Source organism: Myotis myotis, unplaced genomic scaffold, assembly GCF_014108235.1.
Source record: "Myotis myotis isolate mMyoMyo1 unplaced genomic scaffold, mMyoMyo1.p scaffold_m19_p_3, whole genome shotgun sequence".
NCBI classification, from domain to species: domain Eukaryota; kingdom Metazoa; phylum Chordata; class Mammalia; order Chiroptera; family Vespertilionidae; genus Myotis; species Myotis myotis.
The window spans coordinates 211,820,839-211,833,476 of NW_023416335.1; the positions used below are offsets into that span (position 1 = coordinate 211,820,839).

Below are 12,638 nucleotides of genomic sequence, written 5' to 3' on the forward strand. Positions count from 1 at the left end.
TGCGGAGCCCAGGGGTGGGTGGGCTGTGGAGGAGGAGGGGGTGGGCTCCAGGCCTCACAGAGACTCACCTGAGCAGCCCCCACCAGGGCTCAGGGTGACTGACCCCTGGGTCTGTTGGAGGGTCAGAGCTGGAAAGTCTGAAATTGCCTTGTGCAGCCCAGCCCAGCCTCCCTGGGTGCCTCGCTCCCATCTGGGGCTCAGCTATTTCATTTCAGTCTTTGGACAGGAAATTGGGGAAAAACTGTTACATTTCTTGGGTCCCAGGGAAGCAGTTCAGGGCCGAGCCAGGAGTAATTTGAACTGGCATTTTCCCTGAGAACGGGAGAACTATCCTATGAATTGTGAGAAGATGGCTTCTCTTCCATTGGCTTAAGGCAGTGGTCGGCAAACTGCGGCTCGGCAAACCGCGGCTCGCGAGCCACATGCGGCTCTTTGGCCCCTTCAGTGTGGCTCTTCCACAAAATACCGACTTCTGCACATGGGCCACGAAGTTTCAATTGCACTGTACGTGTGCGCCCGCACGTGGTATTTTGTGGAAGAGCCACACTCAAGGGGCCAAAGAGCTGCATGTGGCTCGCGAGCCGTGGTTTGCCGACCACGGGCTTAAGGGAAGGCTCTTTGTTCTTCTTCATATCAGTTTAAAGTCCCAGAATTCTCTGGATGGAAAATAATGCCCCTTTTTATATTCACGGGGAGAAAAACACAAAGATCCCCCGTAGAAAAAAAGGGCAAAGAATATCCTCAAATGACACAGGAGTCAGCATTCTTGAAAAGTCTAGGAAAAACATCCAAGCTTAATAATAACCAAATAACTCAACTTTCAACAGCGGGTGCCTGTTTGCACCGATTAAATGCAAAGTGTTGAAGCGACAGCACTGGGTGCTGGCGAGGCTGCAGTGAGGCTGGGACAGCAGCTGCTCAGCTCGCCCTGGACCGGGCCGCCCCGGGTCCACAGCTCCTCACAGACCGCGTCAGCCCAGAGCCCGTCAGCAACTCCTTAGGCCAGCGGTTCTCAACCTGTGGGCCGCAACCCCTTTGGCGGTCCAACGACCCTTTCACAGGGGTCACCTAAGATCATCTGCATATCAGATCTTTACATGACGATTCATAACAGTAGCAACATTACAGTTATGAAGTAGCAACGAAAATAATGTTATGGTTGGGTCACCACATGAGGAACTGTATTTAAAGGGCCAGAAGGTTGAGAACCACTGCCTTAGGCTTTTAGAGTCCCTGGGGACACGGTCCCGGGGTGCGAGGGCCCCGGAAATAGGCTGCATGCAGTGACATGGAAGGGGAGTGCCAACCTTCAGACCGGGAAGTGGAAGTGACACCGGCCGCAAACGAGGGGGGCAGCCTGATGGACCCCAAACCCGGAACAGGAAAAGAGGCCAAAGAAAGGAAATGACGCTCTAAGTAGCCCCAAAGGCCTCGAAAGCACAGTCAGAAGGAGCTTGGAGGGAACAGGGAGACGATCTTAGTTTGTTTTAAATCTGAGATTTTTCCATTCAGACACCTGGGGTCCAAAAGAGTCCTTGGCTGCCTAACTCCACCAGCAGAGCCGTCCTCAGTAGGGGGCTCCCTTGCTGTCATCCCTTCTGCCCACATCTTACGAGTCACTTACCCCAATGAATGAAGTAATTAACGCACTGACCAGTCATTCTTGTTTTGCTGGCATTTCGCTCAGCCATATATTCTTCCAATCACATACCCATTTACTTGTGCCCTCATTCATTCATGCGTGGATCCACCCGCCGATCACTCATTTCCACCCCATTTATCCATTCGACCACTTGGCCATCCTGCCCTCCAGTCTCATTCTGCCCGGCCTCGGGGCCTCGTTCACTTGGCGCCTCTTGGGCAGGTGCCTGCTGTGTGTGCGGCCCCCTGAGCCTGCCCGCGGGCACAGCCTCACCTTGTTGTCGGTACTGATGAGGAGGGGCTGGACTTTGATGCTGTCCCTGACCACGGACACGGTGGCGCTGGGGGCGATGGCGGCGGCATTGCTGGGGGCCGTGGAGATGATGGCGTAGGCCACCCCGGCACTGCTCAGAGAGGACGTGATGGCGGCCGGCTCCGCGAGGGCCTGGGGCTGGCTGCCGGGCGCTGGCACATGGCTCACGGTGTTGTTGGCGGTGGGGAGGGCTGGGCTGGGGTTCTTGATACTGACCACGGTGGCCTTCTGGAATGTTGGGGGCTGTTTGGGTGGCCGGTCCCGGCCGGGGGTGACGGGGAGGCTGTCTGGAATCAGAGTCTTTGGCCTAACCTGGGGGGAGGGGAGACGGACAGACAGGTGGATGATCAACTCTTTTAACCATTCTCCCCCCCGCCCCCCATTTAAAAACCCCCGTCCCTGCATGGCCCAGTCCAGAAATGAGTCATCAAGAGCGATGCTGTGAGGCGGCTAATGCCTTCTGCCCGGTTCGAGGCCAGCCTGGTCTAGTCCGTTTTTTAAATTCCTGGTCATCGCCCACTAAGTTGATTTCCCAGTTCCTCACTGGCAACGACGGGTGCCGGCCCGAATGCCTCCGCAGGACGGGAGGAGGCGGGCGAGGGAAGGGGCTCCGCCAGCTCCGTGCCCACCAGAGCCTCCGTGCCGAGGGGCTGGGCGGAGACCACGGGACGGACGGACAGACGCCGGCCCGCCCCGGGCGGCTTACCTGGGGCGGCACTGCCACTCCTTGCCCGGCCAGCCTCTGCAAGGAGCTGACCTGCGGACCCGTGACCGGCACGGCAGGGGTGGATCCCAGAGCCTGGAAGACAGGGCGCCGCTGAGGCGGGCAGGCCGAGACGCACGCCCGCACCCGCGAGGACCCGCACCCGCCCTGCTGGCACCTGACCGCAGCCTTCCGGCCGCCAGGACTGAGCTGCAGGTACATTCTGTGGCTTATGGGCCCCCACCCCCGTCTGTGGGACTCCGTTACAGCAGCGCGAGCGGACCAAGTCAGCCTCCCTCTGTCACCAGGAAGAGGGTCTTCAGCAGGGACCCCATCAGCCAGCACCTTGACCTTGGCCTTCCGCCCCGCAGCCCCGTGAGGAGGAAATGCCACGTAAGCCCCCGTCTCTGTGTCTTCCGTTCCCTCTGTGTCCGTGTGTCCCGCAGCCTCTAGGGCAGCGGTTCTCAACCTGTGGGTCCCAACCCCTTTGGGGTCAAACGACCCTTTCACAGGGGTCGCCTAAGACCATCGGAAAACACATATATAATTACAGATTGTTTTTGAGATTAGTCACTATGCTTTAATTATGTTCAATTTGTGACAATGAAATTGGGGGTCACCACAACATGAGGAGCTGTATTACAGGGTCGCGGCGTGAGGAAGGTGGAGAACCGCTGCTCTAGAGGCTGTGCTTCTAAGCCTTCATCCTGGTCGGTGCCTGGACACCAGCGCTTCTGTCCGCGCCTGAGAGTGCGGCCGGGGAGGGAGGAGGGTCGCAGGGCGGCTGGACAGAGGCCGCGAGGGCGGGGCCCGCGGTCGTGGGGAAATGGGGGCCGTGCTTTGACCTCGTTCTCAGCACTCGGTCACCAACAAGGAAACCGCCCTCCCGCACCGGCCTGTGGGCTGTTCACAGAACGGGCACCGTCCCCTGCCAACGCCATGAACTACACATGGTACTGCCCGGCCCCAATCCGGCCCACGCTGGCGCGTACACGGCTGCTGGGGCGCGGGGTGCCGACGCTTTAAGGCGCACCCTACAGGGTGTGGGTGCCCCTGGTGCCCGGGCAGCGGGAGGCGCATGGGAGATGGGGTCTTTCCAGAGGAATTTGCTAAAAACGAGGCTGCTGAGCAGCTCCCACCCCGCCTCCTTCGGAATGATGGGCTTCCTCCGAGGGCCGTCACCCCCACCCTGTGCATCCTCCTGCGGGGCCACGGCCTCCACACGCGGAGAGGACGTGAGCCGGCCGGCCGGACACCACCCGGAGGCCATTCCTCGAGCTCCGGGAGTTTATGGCCGCCCTTTCGTCAACATGAATGAGCTCCTTACGACTACATGTACAGCCCTCAGCATTTTACTAGGGAAAAATGGGCCATAAATGTCAAAGATAACTTCAGATCTTCCTGCATCAGCGGAGTCCCCGGGGCGGCCGGGGAGCCCTCAGACACCCAGGCCGGTGGGAGGCCGAGGGGACAGGTGCGCGCTGACTGCTCGCGGCGGGGACACACTGGGCTGCGCGTGGCCCTCGCTCTGCACCAGCCACCGCGTGGGCAACAGGCGCCCGGCAGCAGGAGGGGTGCCCAGCAGTGGGAGGGGTGCCCGGCAGCGGGGGGGGGGGGGGGGGTGTCTGGCAGCGGCTGAGGAAGGTGGGGCAGCAGCCAAGCCTCCAAGCCCCCGGCAGGACAGCAAGGAGCCGCCTGGGCCTCCGTCCCTCCACCAGCCGGCGGCCGAGCAGCTTCTGGAGCTGCAACCTGCTTGCATCTGGATGGAGCCCCCGTGACGCGGGGCGAAGGTAACAACCAAGCTCCCACCTCGTCGGTGCCAGTAAATATTAATACAATGTAAGCCCCACTGCACCGTCGTGTGAAGCAGCTTATTCACAGACGGAACCCGACCGCGCCTTCCTCGGCCGGGAATGACTGGCGGCTGCGGGCGCTCCTGCTGAGCCGGCCTTCCGCCAGCTCCCACTCCCACTCCCGACCCCATGCTCGTCCACAGAGGAGTGATGGGCGTTTCAGGGGCATGTGACAAGCCAGGGACAGGCACCCCTGTCACTGCTGCCCGCCCACATGCGTGTCACGGCTGTGACGGGCACATCCCAGAGCCACTCATTCCCAGCGGCCCGGGTCACCTGAGCATCGCTGTCCTCTGTCCTCTGTCCTGCCTCCCCAGCAGGGGAGCCCCGCCTTCCCCGCTCCCAGGGCCAGAGGGGAGGGCACACTGCCGCTGAGAGTCACCCCAGCAGCTCCTCCTCTCACACGTGTGCCAGGGACGGGCGTGCGCCGCGGGGAAGCGCTATGGGGCCGAGGACACAGGCGGCTCCAGTCTGCAGGGGCTGGGTCCCGGTGACCCTGACCCGAGGGCCAGTGGAGGCGGAGGGCCTGAGCTGACATTTACAAGGTCCCCTCAGCAGCCCAGTGTGGCCAAGCAGCTTCACTAACTTGAAAGGGTAACTTTCCGCTATTTAGTAGGAAACACACTCGAAATGGCATCGTGGACCATGTGATCCGGAGGCGTGCAGAAGCCCGAGAGTGGCACCCGGGCTAGGGTGGGGCGGGAACCTCCCACAGACGGCGGCCTTTGGAGCCAGGCTGGCTGTGTGGTGGCAGCGACCACACGACCAGCTACCGCGCCACATCACAGCTCAACAGAGAAATGCCACGTCTGCAAAAGAACTGGCCTTTGCGGGGGGGGGGGGGCAATCAGGACCCTACTGAATCCCCCATCCAGGCGTTGGGGCACCCCTGGACCCCAGGGGGAGACACCTGCCTACTGCCCGGCTCTGTCTGCCTGCGGAACTTATCCAAAGCCATGGGCAGAGGGCCCTGGGAGGTAGCCCTGCCAGAAGGCCAGAGAGCAGGCTGCCCGCATGGCGGGGCGCCCACGGGAGGACGCACTGGTGAGGGTGCAGCTCAGAGCCTTGGAGAGGGAGGCGGTGCGCACAGAGGACCCAGGGCTGGGCTGGAGCCTCGAAGGCCGCGGGAAGACCCTGGGGGGGCCTCCCTCTGGTCTGAGGCAAGCTGGTACTGGGGATGTCTCCAGGGCGGCCGCCTGGGGGCTGGAGCGACAGGAAAATATGGAATAGTTGGCTCCTGCCCTTCCCCTGGTCCCCACAGACCACCTGCCCCCCTCACTTCGTGCTCCCCAACATCCGATATTGGGGAGGCCCCTGAGCCACTGCCTGGGCCCTGGGATGCGGAGGCCCCACCAGGCAGGCATCTTCAAAAGCAAACCAGGACCAGACTCGGCGATGGGAGTTTCTGACAGCGGCCCCCTCCGCCCTCTGGACCTCGGGAAACGGTCCTTTAGGAAATCTAGTTTCCACGTGTGACGGCTGACGCGCTCCCACGGGCCTGGCCTCAGCGTCCGGCCACCTCGGCGCCCTGGGATCTACCTGGGCGGCACTCGTCTGCACGGTGCCCGCCCGGTGCCCACCGCGGCCCGCAGGCTCCTGGCTCGGGAGAGGCCTCCTGGGGTGCGGGCAGCGACCTGAGGGGCGGCCCTGGGGCTCAGTGTCACCCCAAGGATTGAGACAAATGTCTACACCCAAGAAGCACCACCCAGAGCACGAGGTAGAACATTCCAGCAGACCCGGGGCTCCTGAGCCAGCAGCCGTTAGGAGAACAGGACTAAATCCCCACGGTTTCTTAGCCTGTTGGCACCAATTCGTTGACTGAGCAGCCACTCTGGGCGGTGGGGACAGAGGTAGGAAGGCAGGGACCCTCCCACTCTGTGCTGGGCCGTGAACCCAACCTGACACCACTCGGCCAGCCGAGACGGAGGTGGACAGGAAGGGCAGGGGGTTCGCACTGACAGGGCATGCCTGTGCCTGCCGATTCCCTCAGATCTGGGGGTGATTTCAGGTCCCCCGTGAAGATGAGGAAACGGGGGGGGGGGGCAGGGGGATGACCTGCCCCAGGCGGGTGGCTGGTGAGGTGTGGGAGGGACCCGAGGGTGGGCTGGCTCCCCCCCTAACCCCCTCCTCCCGATCCTGCCCTGCGGGGGGAACGGAGGACACAGGGAGGAGCTCAGTGTCCCCTGCAGGGTCAGCACGGCCCTCGGACTTACGGGGGGGCGGGGGGGGGGGGCCTGGATGGAGCAGTAGCACGTGTCCCGGCCACCGCAGGGCTCGGCACACAGGAGGCGCTTAAACGCACCTCCCTCTCAGAAGTGCGTCCCTGCACCGGCCTGTCCCGCAGGACGGAGGGGCCGTGACACTTGGTGGCCGCACTTTGGGGATGGAGGTGATGGCTGTGGGGGAACCACCAGGAGCTTGGGGGGCAGGGCCTAGGGCCGGGTGCCCCCCCACCGTGCAGAATGGAAACCTGCTGCCCCCCTTCAGAGTCCGTCTGGACCAGCGCCCTCGCCCCCTGACAGCTTCCCCACGTCCGCGGTGGGGCCGCCAGGGTCAGGTGGTCAGACTGTCACCAGAAAAGGTCTCATGAACTTGACACTGAGATGACCCCGGCCTGGGGCAGGGAGAGGGTGGGGCCCACGGGAGTGAGGACAGTGGCCAGAGCTCCCCAGGCAGCACCCGCAGCCGAAGCTCGAGGCCCGCGCTGTGAGCTCGCTCACTTTGCAGGAGAGACACCCCCGTCTCTCCAGTGGGTTTCTGGATGCCAGACCTCCTTACACCCAGCGGGCTCCCCCCACTCCCAGAACCCGCACCCGGCCTCCCCACACCCCCAGACGGCCTCAGGAAGGCCCCTGAACCGCTCGTATCAGTGTCCCCCTGTGCGAGCCTTGACCTGTGCTCACAGCGTGGCTACGGCCATTAAGTGGGAATGGACAGGAAGGGTTTTAACACTGCAGATGGTTTAATCAATGCAGCGCGGGGCCGTCTGTGCCAGGGGGGCACTGTGCTGGTTTGGGCACAGCGCCCGTCTCCCTATGGCACCGAGTCACTAGCCTGCAAGGAAGGGCGTGGGGCGGCACAGAGCGGGTGAGCAGTGCCCACAGGTGCCCGGGCCAAGGGCCTGAGACCCAGCTCCCCGGGACACAAGGCAGGTTCCCGCGAGGTACCTGGGGGAGGGGCTGAGGAGTGACAAAGGGCTGTCACCAGGTTTACGGGATGTCCTCACCCTGTGCATCTCTTCCTCATCACTCAGCTCCTCGCGGATGACAGCGGAGGAGAGAGGAAGTCATCGCCAGCCCATTACAGCCGGGCAAGATGGCTCCAAATTAAATCTCGCGGCCAATGAACCCGTCAACACTCCATTTACTCCTTGTTTAATGGCGGAGATACTGGGATTTGCCTGGGGTGGGGACCCGGGGGACCTGATGCTCGGGGGGAGACGGGGGTGTGGTGCCCGCTGTGGGAATCCACTTGGCCTCTTCGGAAACCGGAAACAGTTGGATGGGCGGTCCTGCCACGAGGTGCATAATGACAGCCGCCCCTCCCACCCGCCTGCTTTCCGTCCGCCTGGCGTTTCCGCTGGCGTGGCTTCCGAAGACCCTCTCGCTCAGCTCCCTGAATCCCAACCGAACGCAATCCCTCTCTGCAGGCCAGGTGCCGGCCCTTCCCCCTGGAAGCCTCACTCCTGCACGTCAATCCCGTTTTTCTGGGTTTAGTTCCTTTATTTGGGGAAGCGCCTCACCAAACTTCCCTGCTCCCCAAGTGCAAGCGCTGCGTCTGGAGTGGGTGGAGGTGCCCGGCAGCGGGATCCCTGGTTGTGCCAAGAACTCGGAGGCCTTGTCAGTCTGCAACCTGAGCCCTTCAGTGACGACGGACGCTCATGCCTCTGGTCTCGCTCTGCCCGGCGCAGCCAAGCGGCAACAGGTGCTGCCGAGTGGACGCGGACGCAGGCTCAGAGGCTGACACTGGAGTCCCGGGTGGGGGAGGGCGTCACGTGGGCTCACCGGGGCTGCCCCCCTGCAGGCACTGTCCACTCTCCAGCCAGCAAAGACGCCATGTTTGTCCACATTCACGCGCCCCTAGTGGATGACACGGCTGGGCCTTGGGGGAGCGACACAGCAGAAAACAGTCCTGAGAGAGAGAGGCCTGGCTTTGAAATTCAAATTTCTCCAACTCTTCAACTTCTGAGGTGGCTTTGCTTCCGATTGGCTTTTCCAGGCCCCATGGCTCTGAAGTTAATGAAAACATGAAAGGTGGGTGAGCGGACCCTTTTCCTCCTCCTCCCTTTTTTTGCTCCAGGAAATGGGTAAGGAGTTACAGATCTGGGCCTTTTTGGCCCATTGTGCATTTTCATCATTTTGTTAAAGGGAAGAAACGGAAAACCAAAGAAGCTGGAACCTAGTCCTGGCTGTGGCGGCCTGAGTGGACGGAGGTGCGATCATGGCTCTTGTGGCCCACACTGCTCTGCGGTGGGCACGGGGTGCCGGGGCAGGCCGGGTGTAGGCTGCTCTGCGGTGGGCACGGGGTGCTGGGGCGGGCTGGACGCGGGCTGCTCTGCGGTGGGCACGGGGTGCCGGGGCAGGCCGGGTGTAGGCTGCTCTGCGGTGGGCACGGGGTGCCGGGGCAGGCCGGGTGTAGGCTGCTCTGCGGTGGGCACGGGGTGCCGGGGCAGGCTGGGTGTAGGCTGCTCTGCGGTGGGCACGGGGTGCTGGGGCAGGCCGAGTGTAGGCTGCTCTGCGGTGGGCACGGGGTGCTGGGGCAGGCCGGGTGTAGGCTGCTCTGCGGTGGGCACGGGGTGCTGGGGCAGGCCGGGTGTAGGCTGCTCTGCGGTGGGCACGGGGTGCTGGGGCAGGCCGGGCCCAGGGCCTGCACTCACAAGCCCTCGCTCGCTCGCGCAGTTAGCACACTGGAGAGCGTGAAGCTGCCTGGGCCTCATGGGGCTGACTTTTCCTGGGACCCTCCAAAGCAGGAAGCTCGGCACAGCCCGGGAAGGGTGGTGAGGGTGCCCAGAGAGACGGACAAGGGCCACAGGAGTCACAGAGAAGCCGCTGGAACCAGCATAGGTAGGAAGGCACAGCGGTAACCAGCGCACTGCGGAGGCCGAGTGTGGACTCGCTTGAGTGAGAGACTCCTGGGGCCTCACCGTTTCGTGGGTTTTACCTCCAGGAGCCCCATCAGGTTCTCACAGTGAGGACTGGGGAGGTTTCCCCTCTGAGTGATGAGGGGAGGGCAAGCCCCAATCTGAACCACAGCAAACAAACGTCAAGCACTGGCTGAGTTCCCAGCGTTGGCAAGGCACCGGGAGAGCGGGGGGGGGGGGGGGGGGGGGCGCGCACCACGGGAGGGGGGTGTGGCTCTCGCTCCTGTTTCCGAGGCTGTGCAACCAGCTGAGGAAATCCAGCCTCACTCTGCGCAGTCAGGGAAGACTTCTCGGAGGAGGAAGTGCCAAGTCAGTTCTTAAAGGATTAGCAGGAATAAGCCAGGAGGAGGCAGAAGACACCACAGGTAGAATTAAATGTAAAAACAAAACTCGATGCATATGTCTTGGACACTGACATTCCATCCACGTCTGGAGCATGGGGGTTGGGGCTTGTGTCCCTGGACCCCGGGAGGAGGTTGGCCCCTCCTCCTTGCTCTGGGCTGGGGTCCCGGCAGGTCTGCAAACAGACAGGAGTAAAACGTCGGTTCCATTCTTGGCCCTGGAGTGCTGGGGTGCAATGGTGCAAGCACACACGTGTGCAAGGACACAGGGTCTGCACGAACAAGCCCTGATATGACCCACGCTTGCATCTGCACATACACAACCTGCACACGCGAATGTTCCACACGGCACCAGGTCCTGCATCCACACCACGGTCGCTGAGCTTTAACCCTAGAGCAGTGGTTCCACCCTCTTTTGGCCACGCCCCACCTGAGTATTTCTAACATCCGGATGCCCCCTCCCTGTGACACAGAATTCTTATTCTTCAAACAGTGACTCCTGTGCACACGGAGGAAGCCTGAAAGGCCATTCACTTGGTCTAAACAGGCTTCCAAAGAACATGGCGTCCATGAAAGAGAAAAATAAAAGAACAAAGGACAGCTAAGTGCTGAGAGAGAAATCACTAAGAAATTGTTAAAAATAATATGAATATGAAAAAATAGCAAATAAAGTTTCAAAACTTAATAGAGAACCAAAATGCATAAATAGGTCACAATATACATTTATACGCTGTATTCGAGGCCCCTAGAACCATAAGAAGTACACAAAATTCAGTTAACTCATTCTCAAATTGCCCCCCTTAAAAACCAAATCGCCCCCCTGTGGGCCCCCCATTGGGAACCACCGCTCCAGACAGAAGCACTGTGCCGGCAGCGGGTCACTTCCAGGCCCTGACGCCAACGCTGCCAGACGAGGCCCGGCCTTGAACAGTGCATGTCACATCGAGCCAGACCGGGGGGGGGGGGGGGGGGAGCTCTTCCAACAGCAGGCATCCTTCCCCACGCTGGGTTTACAGTTCGAATCAGAGCTGCCAAGCGTGAACACGACTTAGGTTTAATAAGACCAGAGTGGTATACGGAGATATAGATGCCAACCGATTTGTTTTAATTAACGGTATAATGTTCTCTGGGTTATGGAGAGTTTAGATCATGTAATGCTGCTCAGTGCCCAATCGTTCAACAAGTAAATAAAAAAGAAATGCGGTTTAACGGATGGGAGTCGCTGTGCCTAGAAGCAGACGCCCTGGGACTTAGAGCTGAGCCAACCCAGGGATCTTCCCGTCAGCCCTTTCTGCTCCTCCAGCGCCGAACCACAGCCTGGCGGCGGTCCTGGCCCAGGACGCCCACCTCCTGCCTCCTCCACCTGCTCCCCCAGCTGAGAGCCTTGCTTCTCATTTCACCGAGGAAAGAGAAGAGAGAACTTTCCAGAAGTCACCACCACCATCTCTCTACCCCCCAAAGTGCATCAAGACACCTTTCTCTCCAGGGAGTGACGCCCAGGGTCCCAGCTCCTGGCCGGCTTCTGCCTGCTCACTCCTCTGGGCATCTGAGCAGGAAGGGCAGGTGGTGGAGAGGCAGGTGCCTCGCAGGCTCACAGTGGGGCTCCTGTCCCCGGGCCACCCCCGTGTCGGCCAGGGTGCCTCCTGCCCTGCCCTGCTCAGCCTGCCCCTTGGCCACCCGCCCAGCTAACGGGACACTGCACACGACAGTGCCAGACGCACTGGTGCTGTGCAAAGGCGCCTTCCCCTCGGCAGCACAAAGAGCTTTCTGACCAGGACGGCCATTCTCGGAGCCCCCCACATACTAATCTCCCCCAGCGAGGAAGACAGGAGGGGCCCGCGGCTCCAGGACCCGAGAGACCTGCCCGAAGCCGCAGAGAGGCAGGGGCCAGCCCCGGTCCCTGGGCTCCAGCCGCCCTCGCACAAAGCTGCCACTGCCCCCCCTCGGCGAGGCTGCCCCCCTCAGCAAAGCTGCCCCACTCCCCAAGGCTGGTCGCAGACAAGGAGTCTGGGTCCGCGGGGCGCTGTCCGCGGTGCTGACGACGCGGCCAGCCGTCCTCCCGCCGGGGACGCCGGCGCTCCGCCCCGCCTTGCCCAGGAGAGGGCGCTGAGCAGTTTGTCCTTATTTCCAGAATTTCTCTTCGTTAACAGAACTTTTAAAAGGTGGCCTTAACGCTAATTTAGAAAAAAGCATATTTATGACCTGAGCTTCACATTGTACACAGCTCATTCTGGAGGTGCCACGTGCCCGGAGGTGTACGGCCAAGGACAGCCCTGAGCCCGTCCACCTGCCCTAAACTAGCATCTCGCTGTGGGGTTTTTATTTATTTATTTATTTAAATTCATTTCAGAAAGGAAGGGAGAGGGAGCGAGAGAGAGAAACATCAATGATGAGAGAGAATCATTGATTGGCTGCTTCCTGCACACCCCCTATTGGGCTCGAGCCTGTAACCTGGGCATGTGCCCTTGGCCAGAATCAAACCCGGAACCCTTCAGTCCACAGGCAGACGCTCTATCCACTGAGCAAACCGGCCAGGGCTCGCTGTGGGTTTGAGGCGGGACACGCCATCCCCACAAGTTCAGTGTAAAATGTATGCATGTCTGTACTGAAGCAATACCAGGAATGATCAAATGTGCGTACCGTTTAG

The 12,638-nt window shown here is 61.3% G+C and overlaps 1 protein-coding gene across 2 annotated transcripts in view; it reads right to left on the minus strand.

The window, feature by feature from the left end:
* The window catches only part of PHF21B (PHD finger protein 21B), a 52,047-nt gene that overhangs the window by 18,327 nt on the left and 21,082 nt on the right, over positions 1-12,638 (minus strand). The window contains exons 3-4 of one of the 2 annotated variants that reach the window (XM_036297974.1): positions 2,661-2,753; positions 1,916-2,266 (exon numbers count right to left, since the gene is read on the minus strand). In XM_036297974.1, coding sequence (XP_036153867.1) covers positions 1,916-2,266; positions 2,661-2,753 — 444 coding nt within the window. Of the gene's footprint in view, positions 1-1,915; positions 2,267-2,660; positions 3,122-12,638 lie in introns of those variants that run through there. The other variant, XM_036297973.1, reaches the window with a different exon arrangement.